The sequence below is a fragment of the Aquarana catesbeiana genome, linkage group LG07 (assembly GCF_042186555.1).
Source record: "Aquarana catesbeiana isolate 2022-GZ linkage group LG07, ASM4218655v1, whole genome shotgun sequence".
NCBI classification, from domain to species: Eukaryota; Metazoa; Chordata; class Amphibia; order Anura; family Ranidae; genus Aquarana; species Aquarana catesbeiana.
Window position 1 is genome coordinate 72959904 of NC_133330.1, and position 20054 is coordinate 72979957.

At 43.6% G+C, this 20054-nt stretch overlaps 1 protein-coding gene across 3 annotated transcripts in view; it reads left to right on the plus strand.

The window, feature by feature from the left end:
• PHF2 (PHD finger protein 2) overlaps positions 1–20054 on the plus strand; it is a 441387-nt gene that overhangs the window by 253004 nt on the left and 168329 nt on the right. For all 3 annotated transcript variants that reach the window (XM_073592328.1, XM_073592327.1, XM_073592329.1), the window contains exon 3: positions 15796–15910. In XM_073592328.1, the coding sequence (XP_073448429.1) occupies positions 15796–15910 (115 nt within the window). The remainder of the gene's footprint in view (positions 1–15795; positions 15911–20054) is intronic.

The window sequence follows — 20054 nt, forward strand, 5'->3', positions numbered from 1 at the left end:
AAACCAGGGAGTCAACATGTTTTATGGGCTCTGTGGTCCCCCTTTATCAGGGCTTGCTTTGATAGAAGACTGGAAAAAGGGCTTTTGCTGGACTATATGTCTGGTACACTACAGACCATTTAACATGGTTTCCTATGGATGTAGTTCACATCTGCGCATTTTATGGAAAGGGCCAGGGACTTTTTTCTGGTTTTTGGTTCCTTAGATTTCAATGGGTCAAAAAACGTGTATTGAAAAACGCACCTGGAATATGCAACCTGCGTAGGTGTGAACCAGACCTTAACCTCTTGCCGACCAGGCGCCGTCATTTTACAGCGGCAGGTCGGCACGATCCCGCGAACCGTCATAGCTATACGTCGGCTCACGGGATCGGGATAGCAGGCGCTCTGCAGCGGTGCCGATGCTCGTGGCCGACGGTCAGGATGTCTGCCAGCCACGAGCGATCGCGAGCACGAGAGACAGAACACAGAAGTGTGTGTGTAAACACGCAAATCCCTGTTCTGAGAGGAGAGGAGTGACCGATCGTGTGTTCCTATTAGCTAGGAACCACGATCCATCACTTCCTCTAGTCAGTCCCCTCCACCTTCAGTTAGAAACGCACACTGTGGAACACATTTAACTCCTTAATCGCCCCCTAGTGTTAACCCCTTCCCTGCCATTTTTACAGTAATCAATGCATTTTTATAGCACTGATCACTTTCTTAATGCCAATGGTCCCAAAAATGTGTCAAAAGTGTCCGATGTGTCCACCATAATGTCGCAGTCCCCATAAAAATCGCAGATCGCCGCCATTACTAGTAAAAAAGAAAAAAATAATAAAAATGCTATAAACCTATCCCCTATTTTGTAGGCGCTATAACTTTTGCACAAACCAATCAATATATGCTTATTGCAATTTTTTTTATACCAAAAATATGTAGAAGAATATATATCAGCCTAAACTGAGAAAAAAAATAGCTTTTTAAAAAAAAAAAAAAAAATGGGGATATTTATTATAGCAAAAAGTACAAAACATTGTGTTTTTTTCAAAATTGTCGCTCTTTTTTTGTTTATAGCGCAAAAATTAAATACCGCAGAGGCGATCAAATACCACCAAACGAAAGCTCTATTTGTGGGAAAAAAAATGATGTCAGTTTTGTTTGGGTGCAGCGTTGCACGACCTTGCAATTGTCAGTTAAAGCGACGCAGTGCCGAATTGCAAAAAATTGCCCGGTCATTCAGCAGCCAAATCTTCCGGGGCTGAAGTGGTTAAAGTGGCTATAAACCCTTACAGACCACTTTGTGCTACAGGTAAGCCTACAATAAGGCTTACCTGTAGCTACCCAGGATATCTCCTAAACCTGCATGGTTTAGGAGATATCCCCTGTATTTGCATGTGCCAACGTCATCGGCACATGCACACTGACACAGACTGAAGCAATGGCACGTATGTGCCGTCGCTACAGTGAGTGCGCCGTTACCGCGCGTATGATCGGGAGTGACATCATCGCGGCTCCGGCCAATCACAGCGCCGGAGCCGTGATACCTGGAAGTAACCCCCGGGAGTGATGTTGCTGGCCGGTGCTGTGTATGGGCACCGCAGCGAGGGCTTCAATCTCAGGTGAGTATTACATAATGAGCTAGTATGCTATGCATATTAGCTCATTATGCCTTTGTCTTGCAGGTGTTATGCCATGTACACACGAGCGGAATGTCCGACAGAAAAAGTCAGACGGAAGCTTTTCATCGTCTAGTCCAATCGTGTGTATGCCTCATCGGACTTTTTTTTACGAAAATTCTGACGGACCTAGAAATAGAACATGTTCTAAATATTTCCGATGGGACCAACTCTTATCGGGAAAAACGCTCGTCTGTATGCTGTTCCGACGGACCAAAAACGACGCATGCTCTGAAGCAAGTACGAGACGGAAACTATTGGCTACTGGCTATTGAACTTCCTTTTTCTAGTCCTGTCGTACGTGCTGTATGTCACGCATTCTGGACGGTCGGACTTTGGTGTGATCGTGTGTAGGCAAGACCCCTTGAGCGGAGTTCCGTCTGAGAAACCTTCTCAGTTTATTCCGACAGCAAAACTGGTCCTGTGTACAGGGCATAAGCTTTTTTTTTTTTTTTTTTTTTTCTTTTTTTTTCAAAGTGGGTTTACAACTTTAAAGCACAATTCGATCACCTGTTTAGCAGCTTTCATCAAGCTGTGATAGCACTTAAGAAATACTAGCGTGGCCTATTGAGTTATCGCATGTGATAATGTTGCTGCAAGGGCCAATTAATCAAACCTGTAAAGAGCAACTACATCCATAACTTACTGTAGCTTTAGAAATATACATTTGTTAATGCTTTCTATGTCTTATGCCGTGTACACACGATCGGACTTTCTGGCATACTTGGTCCGGCACACTTTCCAACGGACTTTGTCCGCCAGGTGCGCCGGACTTTAAAACGGACGGACTTGCCCACACACGACCGGACTTTCCGGCGGGCTAAATCCGCCTGTCTTTCCGACGGACTTTCGCCGTTACGGCGGACTTTTAGAATGAACGGACTTGCCCACACACCTCCGTTCATTTTGAACGTGACTCAGGTACGACGGGACTAGAAAAGGAAGTCAATCTTGCCACTTTTATCGGCGGGATTGACACCTTGCGAGCCCCGTTGCGGGTCATGCCAGGCCCTTAGGTCTGGTATGGATTATAAAGGGAACACCCTACGCCGAAAAAATGGCGTGGGGTCCCCCCTAAAATCCATGCCAGACCCCGATCCAAGCACGCAGCCCGGCCAGTCAGGAAAGGGGGTGGGGACGAGCGAGCACCCCCCCTCCTGAACCGTACCAGGCCGCATGCCCTCAACATGGGGGGGTGCTTTGGGGGAGGGGGGCCCTGCGGGGCCTCCCCACCCCAAAGCACCTTGTCCCCATGTTGATGAGGACAAGGGCCTCTTCCCAACAACCCTGGCCATTGGTTGTCGGGGTCTGCGGGCGGGGGGCTTATCAGAATAAGAGGGCCTCCAGATCCTGGCCCCCCACCCTATGTGAATGAGTATGGGGTACATGGTACCCCTACCCATTCACCTAGGGAAAAAGCATCAATAATAAAACACACTACACAAGTTTTTAAAATAATTTATTAAACAGCTCCGGGGGGGGGGTCTTCCTCCGGCTACGGGGGTCTTCTTCCGCCTTCGGGGGTCCCTCTGGTTCCTCTTCTCCCGGTGTCCGGTTGGTTCTTCTCCGCTCCCACCGGCCTCTTCTCCCGGTGTTCCAGTTCTTCGGCCGGCTCCTCCGCTGTCTTCAGGACGCTCTTTTGCCAGCGGAGGTCCGGACTTCTGGGCTTCTTGTCTTCTTCCCTCTTCTCTTCTCCAGATGTTGACACAACGCTCTCTCCGGCTGGACTGCTCTCTGAGCGCTCCGTTGTGACTTATATAGGTGGAGACCCCGCCCCCTTATGATGTCACAGTCCCTGGGCATTCTACCAGCTTCGGGGGTCTTCTTCCGGCTTCGGGGGTCCCTCTGGTTCCTCTTCTCCCGGCGTCCGGTTGGTTCTTCTCCACTCCCTCTGGCCTCTTCTCCTGGTGTTCCAGTTCTTCATCAGGTGATGTTGACCACGCCCCCTAAAACGTCACAGTCCCAGCATGCCCAGGGACTGTGACATCATAAGGGGGCGGGGTCTCCGCCTATATAAGTCACAACGGAGCGCTCAGAGAGCAGTCCAGCTGGAGAGAGCGTCGTGTCAACATCTGGAGAAGAGAAGAGGGAAGACAAGAAGCCCAGAAGTCCGAACCTCCGAGCGGCCTGAAGACAGCGGAGGAGCCGGCCGAAGAACTGGAACACCGGGAGAAGAGGCCGGAGGGAGCGGAGAAGAACCAACTGGACACCGGGAGAAGAGGAACCAGAGGGACCCCCGAAGCCGAAAGAAGACCCCCGAAGCCGGAGGAAAACCCCCCTGGATCTGTTTAATAAATTATTTTAAAAACTTGTGTAGTGTGTTTTATTATTGACGCTTTTTCCCTAGGTGAATGGGTAGGGGTACCATGTACCCCATACTCATTCACATAGGGTGGGGGGCCGGGATCTGGGGGCCCTCTTATTATAGGGGGCTCCCGGATTCTGATAAGCCCCCCCGCCCACAGACCCCGACAGCCAACGGCCAGGGTTGTCGGGAACAGGCCCTTGTCCTCATCAACATGGGGGCAAGGTGCTTTGGGGTGGGGGGCCCCGCAGGGCCCCCCCCTCCCCCAGAGCACCCCCCCATGTTGAGGGCATGCGGCCTGGTATGCCCCGCGCTCGCCGCAATAGGAAAATTTGTTTTTCCTATTGCCGCGAGCGCGAAATGCAATACCCTGTCCTTGCGTCGTATCTGGTCCATTGGACCAGCATACAGACGAGCGGGCTTTCCGTCGGACCAGCACACAGACGAGTGGACTTTCTGCCAGAAACTGAGTCCGACGGAAAGATTTAAAACATGTTTCAAATCTAGGTCCGGCGGGCTTTTGGGGAAAAGTCCACCGGAGCCTACACGCGGTCGGATTGTCCGGCGGACTCTGGTCCGCCGGATCAAGTATGCCGGAAAGTCCGCTCGTGTGTACGTGGCATTGGTTAAAGGTTTCCCTTCACTTTTTCTGGTGGCAACGCTGTCGTTTGGAAATGAAGTGTAGCAATAACTCACGGTGGAGCTGCTGGTTTAAGCGGGTCTGTTACCTTCACTTTGCTTCCCTCTGTTTCACCGGCACCGGGTCTAGGGGTTCCGTTGAGTTTACTGCTGGATGACACACGCACCAACACTGGAGTACGTTTTCAATGCTTTATTAAACAGTCAAACTTTAGGAAGTAGCAGGAAAGAGGTGGAAAAGGAAACTTTCAGGAGAAACTCAAATATCTTCTTCTAATATCTTAGCAACAAATGTCCCGGTAGATTTCAGATAATTGGATGGAATGCGCTCCCCATGCGGGACACACTCTTTGCTCATCTGGATAGGCCTCTCTCACCGGTCTAGCAGCCAGTACGCAGCACGAATCTAAAGTCTCTGCCACAGACTTACTTGGGGGGGTAAATCTGCACGATCCTCTGCCACAGGATGTATCAGATCTTCTGCAGTGAACAGTCAGTCACAGTGCCTGAACCTTTAACCCGAACCGGCGACACTATGCTGTATAATTACTTCTTTTGTATACGTCCTCCAGCCGAGTCACCAGGCCCCTCTATAGACCAGCACGCTGCGTGATCTCTCCAAGACGGGTCCTCCCCTGGGATCTCCTCGGCCGCCCAGCTTCGTCACACAGGACCGACAGCTCAGGACCATTCCTCGGCCGCTGTGGTAGGCTCCAGACAAGCCTCTGGACCCACCCTTGCACCGCAGCATTGTGGGCCTCCCGATCGGAGGACCATGAGGTAGCTCTTTAACGCATACCTGTCGGCCAGGAGGGCCAGCAGGTGGCTGTAAAACGACGCTAAAACATGGCGTCTGTCCCATAAATACCCCCTTCCCGGAATGCAACTCGGACGACCACCTCCACCGAGCTTGTCTCCGAGACAGAGGAGCATCTATACACTTCGACACATTGCCTTTCCAACACTGACTAGTGGTAACAGCGACACCCACCGGTCACCACGGAAGCAAACACGTCAGCCAAGCTGGAACAGAGGTGAACTTTTAACCTTCCTAACACCCAATTTACTAAATTTACCTAATCTGCGGTAGATTGTAAATCTACCAGCGCTACAGAAGTGAAGGGAAATCCTCCCAACAGGGCTTCAAAGTGCAGTAATAGAGGTTTTTATCCCTTCCCCACTCTATATAAAACTAATAGGAAAAAGTTTTGCTAAAGTCCTACTTTTAGTTCCGTTAAATGACTCAGGGCTATTATGATGGTTGGTGATTTGAGGTCTAGTGGGAGTGTGAGTTAAGATGGATGAGTGTTCGATATGACTTTATGAGTGTCTAGGGCATGGTTGCCAATGTATTCCTTTAAAATGTATGGCCAGACATTACATTTATCTCCAAACCTTCCTCTATCTCTTTAGAACAGTCATCTCCAAACTGCTGCCCAGGCCCACATGCGACCATTTGCTTGCCTTTATCTGGCCCTTGGGACACTGTTCTTCCCATTGATACGAGACACTATTCCAACAGTGGGGCACTATTCCACCCATTGACATCAACAATGGGATGTCATTTCTGCCACTAACACCAAGAAAGGAGCACTATCCCTCCCGTTAATACCAAAGATGCACTATTTACTCCCACTTACCAGGACAATCTCTACTCCTAGTGGTCACAGTCTGGCCTCTCCTAAAGTCTGAAAGACAGTAAACTAGCCCTTTGCTTGGAAAGTTTGGAGATCGATGCTCTAGAGCATATCTCAGCAATAGTTGTTTTCTTTTACCTTGTTCCTGTCGTAATAAAAACAACATCACCAGGTCTGTTAAATTCTTGCAGGGCCAACTGCTTAGAGGTCATTTCCTACCTACGTAGGCATGTACCCCAGAATTACATCGTTCAAGAGCCCTTTTTGCTACACAGTGTGTGGGCAGGCAGCAGCATTGTTTTGCTGGAAAAGAAATTAATGTATGTGGAGAGGGAAAAAAAAAAAAGAATAAGGGATAAGTGAAATTCTGTAGGTCAATAGCCAGGACTGACAACACTGGTCGGGATTCCAGTCCAGCAGAGGCAATGTGTAGTCAGCCCAAACTGGAAGTTAGGACCTCACTGGATTTCAAGCAGGTCAACAGATATTTTTCTGTACTTAAGCATTTTTAAATATAAAATGTCATGGTAAGTGGGAGTAAATAATGCATCTTTGGTATTAACGGGAGGAAGAGTGCTCCTTTGTTGGTGTCAGTGGCAGAAATGACGTCCCATTGTTGATGTCAATGGGTGGAATAGTGCCCCACTGTTGGAATAGTGTCTCGTATCAATGGGAAGAATAGTGTCCCAAGGGCCAGATAAAGGCAAGCATATGGCCACCTGTGGGCCTGGGCAGCAGTTTGGAGACAACTGCTCTAAAGAGATAGAGGAAGGTTTGGAGATAAATGTAATGTGCATGTGTTCCAGAGATGTACTGATTTTTTTCTATTCAATTTTTCCACAGACACAATTTGAAATACAGGGGCTAGCTTTGTCAAATTTCCACCACTGGCATCTGTAGCATACAGCCTTTGAGCCCAAGCCAAATCCTTCTTGTTGAAACACCTCTTTTACACAGTTTGGCTGATCCTGACCTAGCAAAGAATATTATAAGTGTGTAAATAAGCTTATATGAGATATGGAGAATAGTGGAGGAATACTAAAGTTATGGGGATTGAGCTTTTCAACAAGGGAGGATTGAGGCCTGTAGGCCTGTAGAGCAGATGCTGGGGATTATGAGGTTAGTACATTTAGATAATATTACAGTAGGCTATCAAGGTGGGATCTTTAAATGAGCAGGTGGGATGGAAGTCCTATATCTTTTTCATATTTTTCAGTAATCAACACTCCTTCAGGCTACATCTATATTTCCTGAATATTTATAGAAAGTATTTTTGAGTGGAGATTTAGTGTATTACAAACTCACATTATCTTGGATTTTTATTAAGTGACAGTTACAGCATTGTGATAACATTTGGAAAATTGAGTATTTCCTCCTGTTCTAACCATTGTTTGAGATGAAGTACAAAGTGAAATGTGTCATAATTAATCAGCAAGACACTGCATTGATCTGCATGTTTGCAGAGGCTTAGCACAATAGAAAATGATATAATTTGGCTCGGTGGGAACCTCTAATAATTTTCCTGTGTACCTTCATCCATAAAATAAATATATTGTCCATGCAAAGTTGTTTATTTTATTCATTCTAGGAGAAGTGTCTGGGAACACTTATGTAGGTTTCAGTATATCTATTTAAAAAAAATTGTGCGGTTATACAGACTATACAGTGCCCCAAGAAGAAAGCAGCTTCCTGTGTCCTGATTTTTTTTATTTTTTAAAGGGAATTTGGATAGTTTAATACTGTTTTAAATTAACCACTTCAGCTCCGGGAGATTTACCCCCCTGCATGACCAGGCCTTTTTGTGTGAAACGGCACTGCATTACTTTAACTAACAATTGCCCAGTCGTGCGACATTGTACCCAAATAAAATCGATGTCCTTTTTTTTCCCACAAATAGAGCTTTCTTTTGGTGGTATTTGTTTGTATTTTTTTTGCTATAAACTTAAAAAGACCAACAGTTTTGAAAAAAAAAAACAACACATTTTTTACTTTCTACTATAAAACACATCCAATATTTTTTTTTTTTAAATTCAGTTATTCTTTTATTGAGTTTTTCACATATATAAAAAAATCCAATCAAACAAAGAAGGAAAAAAAAAAAACAAAGATCATAACATAACCTAATATACATTTAAGTGTAGCATACAAAACGGTTACTTAATTCCATTAGTGTATCAAAAATCATATTTCTACTTTTAAACCCAAAATGTATTTTTTTTTTTTTTTTTTTTTGGGGGGGGGGGTTTAAAACATGTAAAAAATCCAATTTCTTCATCAATTTAGGCCAATATGTTTACTTGCTACATATTTCTACATGTTTTTGGTAAAAAAATTAAGCGTTTATTGATTGGTTTGCGCAAAAGTTATATATAGCATCTGTGTATTTTAATTTTTTTTTACTAGTAATGGTGGTGATCAGTGACTTATATCGGGACTGCGATATTGCGGCGGACAAATCAGACATTGACACTTTTGAAACTTTTTTGGGGACCAGTGACACTAATACAGTTATCAGTGCTATAAATATGCACTGTCGCTGTACTAATGACGCTGGTTGGGAAGGGGTTAACTGTGTGTGCCTAGCGGGTGTTTTTGTACAGTGTGGGAGGTGCTTTTACTAGGGGAAGACATGGATCCTTGTCCCTGCTTTGCAGGAACACAAGATCCATGCCTTCCCTACTAACAGAACGGCAATCTGCCTTGTTGACATTCTGCCTTTGTACTGAATGATCGGTGGGTGCCGGCGGACTTCAAGTCTGCGGTACCCACTGATCGAGCCGCTGGTGGAGCGCATTCGTGTCCCGGACCCGGAAGAGCCGGATCGGGTCTATATACGTGATCCGGCGCACAGCTGCCCCCCTGTAGCAGTAAAACTGCTATGGGGTGGTCAGCAAAACCACGATCCACCCACCAAGCTCCAGACAACAGACCCACCCACAGAATCTGCAGTTTTTCGGGTTTCATAACAGACAGAGGGGAGACATTTGACAGGTAAAGATACGTGCAGGAGACATGTATATCCTTATAGATAACCCCTATGGCAGTAGTTTAGAAAGGATGACATTGGGTTTACATCCACTTTAACTAATTGTTGTGCCCTGATGGTCACTTGCATTTTTCCAGTACAAAAAAACACAGGTCACTGCAGATAGTGTGAACCAGCCCTTAAAGGATAACTAAACCCAAGAACAAAAATGTCATATGTGGCAGCTTACCTATCTTTAGATGTGGTGGCTGCATTAGTTTTTAGACTAAGAATATTTTCAGAAAGTACAGAAAAATACCCGATGATCTTGCCAGAAATGTATTGTTCTTGTCATTTCCTGTGAGATAAACTGAAATCACAAAAATGTTATCTTTATTCTGTAATCTATTATTCCTCCATGTAATAATGATGAAGAGAAGAAGATGTATCTGTAGTCCGAATCAGGGGAGCTGCATGGGTGACAACCATGGCTCCCTTTATACAGTGGGGCAGTGAGCATATAACCACCCAGGGTCAGGAATACCAGTAAAAATAAAAGGAAAAAAAAATGCAGGTACCTTATCTAAGGACTTGGTAAGCTGCAATAGATTACATTTTATTTTGGGGTGTAGATACACTTTAATTATATAGTGTATGGGGAGTAGCACTAATGCTCTCACAAAGATGCAAAACAGGCTTCATTTAGCCTGGTGTGTATGTAGTGGTTATTTTACCGCTACTAGTCTAGTACTATTATTACACAGAAAAGCTGCACGATTCTGGCCAAAATGAGAATCACAATTTTTTTGCTTAGAATAAAGATCACAATTCTCTTACGATTCTCGTGGCGTAACATCATCTTTCACATTATACAAAAAAATCGAGCTGACTTTACTGTTTAGTTTTTTTTTTGTATTATTCATTAATGTGTGTTTTTTTCCCAAAAAAATTGCGTTTCAAAGACCGCTGAACAAATACAGCGTGACAAAAAATATTGTCATTTTATTCTCTGGGGTCTCTGCTAAAAAAAATATATATATATAATGTTTGGGGGTTCTAAATAATTTTTTAGCAAAAGATACTGATTTTAACTTGTAAGCAACAACTGTCAGAAAAAGGTTTAGTCTTTAAATGGTTAAACTGACCTAATTTACAGACCGAAGTGCATTCCTTTGATATAAAAGAACCAAAAATGTTACTTTGTTTCTTTTTATCTCCGCCTAAGGCCTCTTTCACACGGACGATCTGTTCAGGTCCACCTGTCAGTTTTTTAGGCGGCCCCGAACGGACGCTCCATAGACCTCTATGGAGCGTCGGATGTCAGCAGTGACATGTCCGCTGACATCCGACCCGGTCCGATCCAAAAAAGTGTAACGGAGGAAAAACCTACTTTTCCATCCGTTTTCGGATCGGATCGGGTGACAACGGACTCTACGGTCCTTCTTCATCCGATCCCCCATAGAGGAGAGCGGCGCTCTGACAGGTCCCTCCCTGCACAGTGTGCAGAGACGGACCTGTCATCTGCCTGCTCAGCGGGGATCGACGGAGTGATCCCCCGCTGAGCAGAGTGGGCTCCGTACACGGACACGTCCGTGTGAAAGAGCCCTAAGCGATGTTGTGATAAACTTGACAAGCTGCCTGTTTTTTATTTTTTTTGACAGCTGTCAACAGAGAACTCTGCACTGAATTGGGAAATGCTCTGTTAAGATCGCGAGTGGGGTAGAATCATGATCTCGATTCTTTAATGATTAAACGTGTAGCTCTATTACACAGTGTTATTTTATTGGCCTCCTATAAGAATAATCAATGTAAAAGCCAATTCACAATGATTAGGGCTTTCACACTGGAGCGGTGCGCTGGCAGGACGTCAAAAAAAGTCCTGCTAGCAGCTTCTTTGAGGCGCTTTAGGAGTGATGTATACACTGCTCCTAAAGCGCCCCTGCCCATTGAAATCAATGGGCAGCAGCGCCGGCAAAGTGCTGCTGCAGCTGCGCTTTTAACCCTTTTTCGGCCGCTAGCGGGTGTTAATTGCACCACGCTAGTGGCTGAAAAGCGCCACTAAAAATAGCAGCGCTTTACTGCCGGCGCTGTGAGTGTGAAAGTGCCCACTTCAAGAGAAGAAATAATGATTTTTGAGAAAAAAAGATCTTTTAACAGATAAATGTTCACTTCATGCGGACTTGTTGAAAAAAAAAAAAACTCATCTTGGTGACATTTGCGTTTGTGAATTGAACATTTTTAGGAGAAAATTATCATAGTAAATAAGAAGTGGTGTTATAACGACTCAGTTATTATTTATTATTTTTATTATGCAGGATTTATATAGTGCCAACAGTTTGCACAGTGCTTTACAACATGCAGGCATACAGTACAGTTACAATACAATTCAATACAGGAGCAATCAGAGGGCCCTGCGTCAGAGCTTACAATCTAGAAGTTATCTTGGTGAATCGAGCATCATGTGTTATTTATCATAGTGGAAACTTTTGTAAATACCGTGCTGTCAGTGAAGCGAAAGACAACGGCCAGCACAACAAATGACAATTGCAAATAACAAAATAAATATAAAAAAGTGCGGCGCTAAATAGGAATGGTATTAAGCCATAGAAAAATGACTAATATTTAAACATTCAAAGCATGTGCAAACATACTTAAATGTACACAGAAATAAAAAGTGCAAAGTTAATGACATTGAAAGTCCACACTGTGAAAAGTGATTGGAAACATGAAAATATAGTCCGTTGCATGGGTTCACAGATATTAGCCATAAATGAAATAAAAATTCCACATAGTGTTAATCCGCTTAACAGGAAGTTTATTAAAAAACGTAATAGAAAACACTTACATTTGAGTAGAAACAACACGCGCTTGTATAACTGGAATAATAACGCAATAGAATCAGTAGGATCGACCCAACGCGTTTCATCTAAGAAGACATCATGGATATGTGAAATTTTTACATAATTTATGGCTAATATCTGTGAACCCATGCAACGGATTCTACCTCTGAGTTTTGCTCTTGTAATGTGTGTCCCCTGAAGGAAAGTGTGACTACCAACTTCTGCTGCTAAAACATCTCCAAACGTTGACTTTCTCAATCATTGCTGCATTGTCGCCACAAAGCTTTGACGACTCATTTGGCACATGCCCTTGTTGAGTCCATATGTTCCGGTAAGCCTCAGTTTTATCGGTGGTGGTTTCTCCCATTACTTTATTTCCACGTACTATTGTCTTTATACCTGGAGGTTGATATCTACTCAGCGGGATCAACACTTCAACACTTTTGTTACTTTTTCACTTATTTTTTGGACTATATTTTAATGTTTCCAATCACTTTTCATAGTGTGGACTTTCAATGTTATTTTATCATCGACTCAAACTGCTCCTTATCCTGCCTCCTCCATTGAGAGCTTTTGGAGCTCCCAGTTTTTACCAGACTGAAGCTGGTGTTATTTTAAGGAGTGATAGCTTGTGTGTTATTTTTTGTGAATTGATCGTTTCATTGATTTTATCATAGGACCGATCACATAAAACGGCAGGAAGGGATTATTATTAAAGAGGAGCTCCAGCCCCCCCCCCCCCCCCCCCTCCAAAAAAATGAATAGTCAGCAGCTACAAATACTGTAGCTACTGACTATTAATAAAAGGGCATTTACCTGTCCAGGAATCCAGCGGTGTCCTCACTTGAGCTGATTTTTCAATCGGCTATCGGGTGCTGGCACCGCCATCTTCACAAAGGGAAACTGGCAGTGAAGCCTTGCGGCTTCACTGCCAGTTTCATACTGCGCATGCACAAAGTGTGCGGAGCTTTGTGAATGGACTGGCTGTGAGGGAAAGAAAGGGGGGGCGAACTTCTGGCTCAGTTCGCTGCAGCAAACTGTGTCAGAAGTGGGAGCGGGTACCTGTCAACTCAAAACCAGGTACCAGCTCCTCCCTCCCCCACAAAAGGTGCCAAATGTGGAAGTGGAGGGGTGGAGGAGGCTGGCAATCCCCTTTTGGGTGAAGCTTCTCTTTAAGTGAGGAGGGCAAACAGAATCTATCAGGGTGGAGGAAGAAGTGGAAGGCTCAGGTGCATAGCTACATAAGAGAATAAGTACAGCAGAATATGCAGAAACAGAAGCCTTACAGGTCGTCAACTGCTTCCTTTAAGTGACCCTCTCCTTTTAAGGCACTTTACTACCGCCCCTTCCCCCTGCAGCATGTACTCTGTGCAGCCGCTGGAAGGGAAATTAAATACCCCAAATTTTGGGTATGGATGAGCAGTTGAGTCCTCCTCTTCCATATGACGACATACATGTCTCGTGATTGGCCAAGCTTATTTATATGGTGATGAAAAAGAAGTTCATGACTTTGTGTAAGCTCTGACAAGTCAGTTTGAAGCTTACACAGGGCTTTCTTTACCTGGTCCTGGCAAACAGTTTGGCACGGAAGCAAGGAAGGAGTGACTACATGCTGCTGGGGAGGTCAACAGGCCCTTTTTTGGGCAAAATGAAGGGTCACTTTACAGCGGATATTCACTATATCTGAGCACCACAAACCATTCATTTTTAATATTCAAAGCAAACTCCCCCATCCATCCATGCTCCCATGCTTTATTTTGTTAGGTAATCACTTTGAAAAACAGCCCCCTAGCATTTCTGGTCATGGCCATCTTGAGTAAGGGGAAATGATTCGTGCAGCATTTACTTCCTGGAATCCATCTGCCCTTAGCTCAAGCATGCATGCAGGAGAGTGTGCTTAGCTGAGAAAACCCCTCCTCTGCTCTTGAAGACTCTTGCGATATATGACATCATGTGCCTAAAATGTAAATAAAAAGTTAAAAACAAGTAAATATAATAATACTTTCCTACCTATTTACTAATGCTAGCAGCATAAGATTTAAAACGAATCAATGTTGATTGGGAGAGTGAAGTTCCACTTTAATGATATAATCCAAGTACAGTACTAATGTCATCTGCAAGAGTGGAAAAGCCATATCTAAAAACTTGAAAATGAAAAGATATAGGTAAAATGGGCAAAAGAACACAGACATTAGTTGGTAGATGATTTGAAAGTATTATTGATGGATGAATCTAAGTTTGAGGTGTTCAGAACAAGAAAGGGACTGTTTGTAAGGCATAGAGCAAATAAAAAGATGTTAAAAAGTGTTTGATGCTTTCTGTGAAGCATGGTGGAGTATACAGTACATAATGTGTGGGCCTACTTTGATGCGGTTAATTTGGGAAATTTACACAGAGCGCAAAAAATAATGAAGCAGAAGGACTACCACTCTCATCCTCTGTGGTCAGCATTTGATTGATGGCATTTTCATCATACAACAGGACAGCAATCCAAATTATATTTCTAAGCTATGCAGAACCTTTGTTGTGAAGAAACTGGAGACTGGCGTACAGTTGATGGACTAGCCGGAGAAAAATCATGAATGTCAACACTATTCAGCTCTTTTGGGGAAGAGCCTCAAATTACTGTCAAAGAAAAAAACATCGTACAAGCCAGTTGCACCTCTGGGAAGAATTACGAAGGGTGTTTTTTTAAATTTCCCATGAATATCTTCAAAAATTACAGCTTAAATGCCAAAGGTTTGCAGAGCTGTAGTTTCTCTAGGATTCTCAGATAAATGTAAAGTTTAATGAATAAAACAGTTATATGAAATAATGTTATGTCATGTATTAGACTATTGTTTCCGAACAATTTAATGCCACACTACCTATCAGTTGCCATTAAACAAATGAAAATTTTTGGTCAATTCCAAGTGAACACTTGTATATATCTTGTCTATTATAATGCAGCTTACCAGTCCTTGAATGTGGTGACTATTTTCACATGCATTGACAATGTCTACTAGTTAACTAGTTAATCAGTGGAAGAGCAGTGTTGTGACAAGTTTAGGCTGTTCTTCTGATTTGGACTACAAACAGCTCCTCCTCTCCTTATCTCCTAGTACATAGAGAGGAGTTGTTTGGCAGTTCGCAGAGATTGCGGGTAAACCCCAAAACATTGATTGAGATATCAGCTCAGGAAACAAGGACACAAGAATTCATGCAAGGTCAACAGGTATTGCTCTGTATTTGTAGAAAATGCCCTAGCCTGAAGAAGAAATTGAATGTAGCCATCACATCTAAGGACTGGTAAGCAGCAACATGCTACATTTACTAATTTTTTATTCTTGGGTTTTGAGATCCTTCAACCAAATTGTGTCATGTTATCTATAGCACCCTATCATATTCAAGCGTTTGTTGTTCTAGTGCATGTTGGGGAAAAATAAGTAACCTGATTGGTTGCTGTGTTGACACATAGGCTTGTTCTTTTTGGCACTTTCTATACAGTGTTATACAAGGAAATAAAAAGCTTAGCTGAGCCCTGACATCTTTACCACCTCCCAGAAATAGTAATGTATCAGCCCTAACTGTGTTCCCCTTGTAAACAGTCCAAATGCAGGCAGCAGCTTTCAACCTCACTTCCATCTCAATGATACAATGTACAATAGTTACTTTCAAAAAAATAACTTTGTGCTTACCTACAATATTAGTGACAACCATACTGTTTAATAAAATAATTTGTTAGAATAATTCTTGTGCTTTGTGTTTTGTAGTGAAAAAGAAAAGAAATTGGCACAAACATGACACAGGACAGACAACAGAAGTCAAACCAGTTCAAAATGGCAGTCAAGTCTTTATTAAGGAACTCCGGAGTCGAACTTTCCCAAGGTAATGTTCTGAAAATCTTCCAACGTACTAATATGACTTTATGCATAAAATATTGTTTAGGCCAGTAATTCTTTAACCAGGGTTCTGTGGAAGCCTGGGGTTCCTCCAGAAGTTGCTAGAGGTTCGTTGAGCTGTGGCTGATTGACCTCCTGTTTGATGATGGCTGCATAGTTCCGGGGACAGCAACACTTGGCAGAGCCAGCAGCATGATACCAGTTTTTTTAGTTATCTGTAAGGGTGGTATTCTTCCTATTGACTGCAAGTATAAAGGGTTATATTAGGTGTACCCCAAAACTTGAACATTATTTGAATGGTTTCTCCAAGCTAAAAAGGTCAAGAAAGGCTGGCCTAGACAACATGTGATCATAATTCTACCCAGAATTGTTTTGGGCTCATGGTGGTGGGTTACTTACTTTTTGTATTATATCTCTGAGGGACTCCAGCTATGAGAAACTGCCCCATCCCCTCCCACCCCTAATCTTCACCACCAGTGTCCTTATAGTGACGGTTGTAGGTTATCATGGAACTTAACTGAATCTGTCTGCCATAGTCCACAAGTAATAAAAGATCAAATAGAAGATTGAGTTCAACTCCAACCAAAAACTTTTTTTTAATTTTAGGTAGGGGAAGGGTTATTGCCTTAGTCAGGTTTTATCATGTGTACCCCTATTGTGGAGAGTTAGCTTTCTGTTTGGACGGCAAGTGATGGAAATTCTCTCCAACAAGGATGAGCACAGAAAAAAAAACACATTTTAATGGTGTGAGGAAAGGTTAAAACTTTGATAAAGTTGTTATTGCTGTCTATGAATTGCTTTCTTGGTGACAACTGTTTTCTTTTCTTGTGTCACAGAGAAAAAAAGTGGGTGAACATTTTCTCACTGTGGTCACACACAAAATTGAGACAGTCAATTTAGCCCTTCCCCAATAATAAATAATAAAACAAATTTGACGGGAGTAAAGCTTCAGATACATTTAATCACTGGAGTGAATAAGCTGGTCCATTGCCCTTGCTTGCTTTTTTTTACCTGTTTTGACTTTTGTATTGGTATGGAAAAATAGCCTTTCTTTGGCCAGTTCTATCCAGGACAATACTGTATCTGTTGTGAAGTCAGAATGCCAAATCAGTTTATTTTCAGTTTAAATCTGGAAGCCGCACACCGGTCTAGTGATAAGTGCCTTTATTATCAAAAAACTGTATCATAAAAGTATAGAGAACATCACAACAGAATTGTACAGAGATCAGCTGACGCGTTTCGCACTCATAACGAGTGCTTACTCATAGCTCTTGCATCAGCCAGCACCTGGGACTCTTCTCTTTGAAGGATTTATAGTGGTTTTTGTCTTCACCACAAGCAAATGCACCGGAGCGGTGGAGCTCTTTCTCAGTAAAATCTGTGCCGGTTTTACCACATTGCATCATGGCAATTGTGCATGCTCTTATCAAATGACTTCGATTGTGTTTGGGGGACTGTAGTGAGCTCAGAGGAAGGCTTAGAACCAGGGAACACACAATGCCCTTTATTTTTGCAGGATTTATATAAAGTATAATAGGTTTAACTATGAAGGTTTAGTTATTGTAGATCAATCCCAAACATGCAACGCCACTTCAGACCTGCACCTTTCTCACTTACTGTGGATGCCAGGGTGCTAGCTGAAGCCCATCTCTGCCAAACCTCCATGGACATCGATGAATAGAAGCCACACACCAATATCTGCATCATCCAAAAGTTTATATTTAGCAATCAATAATACAATTCCATCCATGTCCTCCCTGCCCAGAGACCCCCCCTATTTGATGCGTTTCACCACTACTGGCTTGATTGTAAGGATAGTTATCCTTTGCACTGATACTAAGCATTTGCACGAGTACTTAAACTTGTGCAAATGCTCCAATATCAAAACCGATACCTGGGGTGTGGTGTGATTTGAGCCCATACAAAATGAATGGGCTCAAATTGCACTGCAAATAATCACATGTGATTTGATCAGGAATGCAGTGCGAGTCCTGTCAGAATCACATGCGGTTTCCCACACCACTCCTGTTTGAACCCAGACTGTGAGGAGAGGAGGCAATTGAGGGAGTGGAGGGAGTCATGGTACATGTATCAGGCTGGAGTTAAGAGGGAACAGAGAGCGGTGGTATAGAAAGCACTGTGGAGGATTGAGATCTCTGTGCTGAGAAAGCTGGAAGCTGAAAAGAAACAGATGGACAGACAATGTCTTGTAGCGTTCTGGAGGTTGTAGAGGGCTCGGCACAAAAGGGATCTGCCGGGCAATGTACAGTGCGATGAGAGGTAGACCTCCATGTCAGCCCTGTCTGCAGAGACCGAGTGGTGATTAGGAGCAAAAAGGGCACTGATGCCACTGGAGGAAGAACAGGGAAAAGTGCCAGCTGCCTTTGCTGATTTTTTTCTTCCCCATCATGCTGCTTGGGGAGATGTGTGGAGCCTGCTGAGAAGCTGTGAGAGCTGGTTCAGAAGAGAGCAGCACTCAGGAACAGCTCAGTCTTCCATCAGCAAGCCATGCCCCCATGTGACTTCTTTACTTTTGCTGCACCACTCCTGTGTGAACCCAGGCGGAGCCCGGGTTCTTACAGGAACGGCGCAGGAAATGGCATGTGATTCGGACAGGAATTGCACTGCATTCCTGTTCAAATCACATGCGATTCTTTTTAGTGCGATTTGAGCCCATTTATTTTGTATGGACTCGCACCGCACTGCACGGTATCGGTAATTGGTTTCGCCGAGTACTTGAGTAAAAGTATCAGCACCCATACTCGCCCTTAAAAAACAGGTATCGGTGCATCCCTACTTAGTGGAGAATATTGGTTCAGAGAATGGATGCCAGGAATAAAACTGGAGCCACTCTGGTGAGCAAAATGTTTATATCTTGCTCGACTCAGATACACATTATAATTTGTAAAAGTTTTTTTAATGTAGTTATTACAGAGCTTTACTAAAATAATTGACTTTAAATTATTTTTCTTTCTTTGTTCGGGTCTTCTGGATTAAGGTTTTATTCCCTAATGCCCCGTACACACGGTCGGATTTTCCGACGGAAAATGTGTGATAGGACCTTGTTGTCGGAAATTCCGACCGTGTGTGGGCTCCATCACACATTTTCCATCGGATTTTCCGACACACAAAGTTTGAGAGCAGGATATAAAATTTTCCGACAACAAAATCCGTTGTCGGAAATTCCGATCGTGTGTACACAAATCCGACGGACAAAGTGCCACGCATGCTCAGAATAAATAAAGAGATGAAAGCTATTGGCCACTGCCCCGTTTATAGTCCCGACGTACGTGTTTTACGTCACCGCGTTCAGAACGATCGGATTTTCCGACAACTTTGTGTTACCGTGTGTATGCAACACAAGTTTGAGCCAACATCCGTCGGAAAAAATCCTAGGATTTTGTTGTCGGAATGTCCGAACAAAGTCCAACCGTGTGTACGGGGCATTAGTCCCTGTGATAGAACTATTCCAGGGATTTTACTCTAGCCTGATTACTGTTCCCAAACCAAAAGAGGGTATTCTGTCTGCTAGAATCTCAAGGCTCTAAATGTTTATATACGAGTCCAGCAATTCTGGATGGAATCCACCAAATCTGTCATCGCACATGGGGAGACTTTCTTGCTTCTGTGGACATCAAAGATGCTTATATGTGCCCATATTTCCAGGGCATCAGATATTTCTATGCTTTTCTGCAGGTCTCCTATACTTCTAGTCTGTGGTCCTGCCATTTGGCCAAGGGGCTGTCTTCAATACTAGCCCTGTTGCCTTCTTGTGGCATCCCCTTTGTGAGATACATAGGCAAGCTCCTGTTGAGGGAACAGTCTTCGAGGGATTTGATGGACAATGTATTTATAACTGTCCAGACCAGAGGTTACAGAGATTTGGGTGAATCCTGAGCATTCAGAAATCATAACTGGAATTGACACATCACTTGGAGTATCTGGTCTGTTCTTGGGCATGCCTCATATGAAAAACTTCATATTCTGTAGTCTCATGTTCATATTCTTCAGTCCAAAAGCTTTCCAACTCTCTTCTTCTGGATAAAAGTCTGGGGGCTGATGGTAGCCTCCTTTGAGGTAGTTGCCATTACCCATCTTTACATCAGACATCCGCAATGCAACATTCTGTG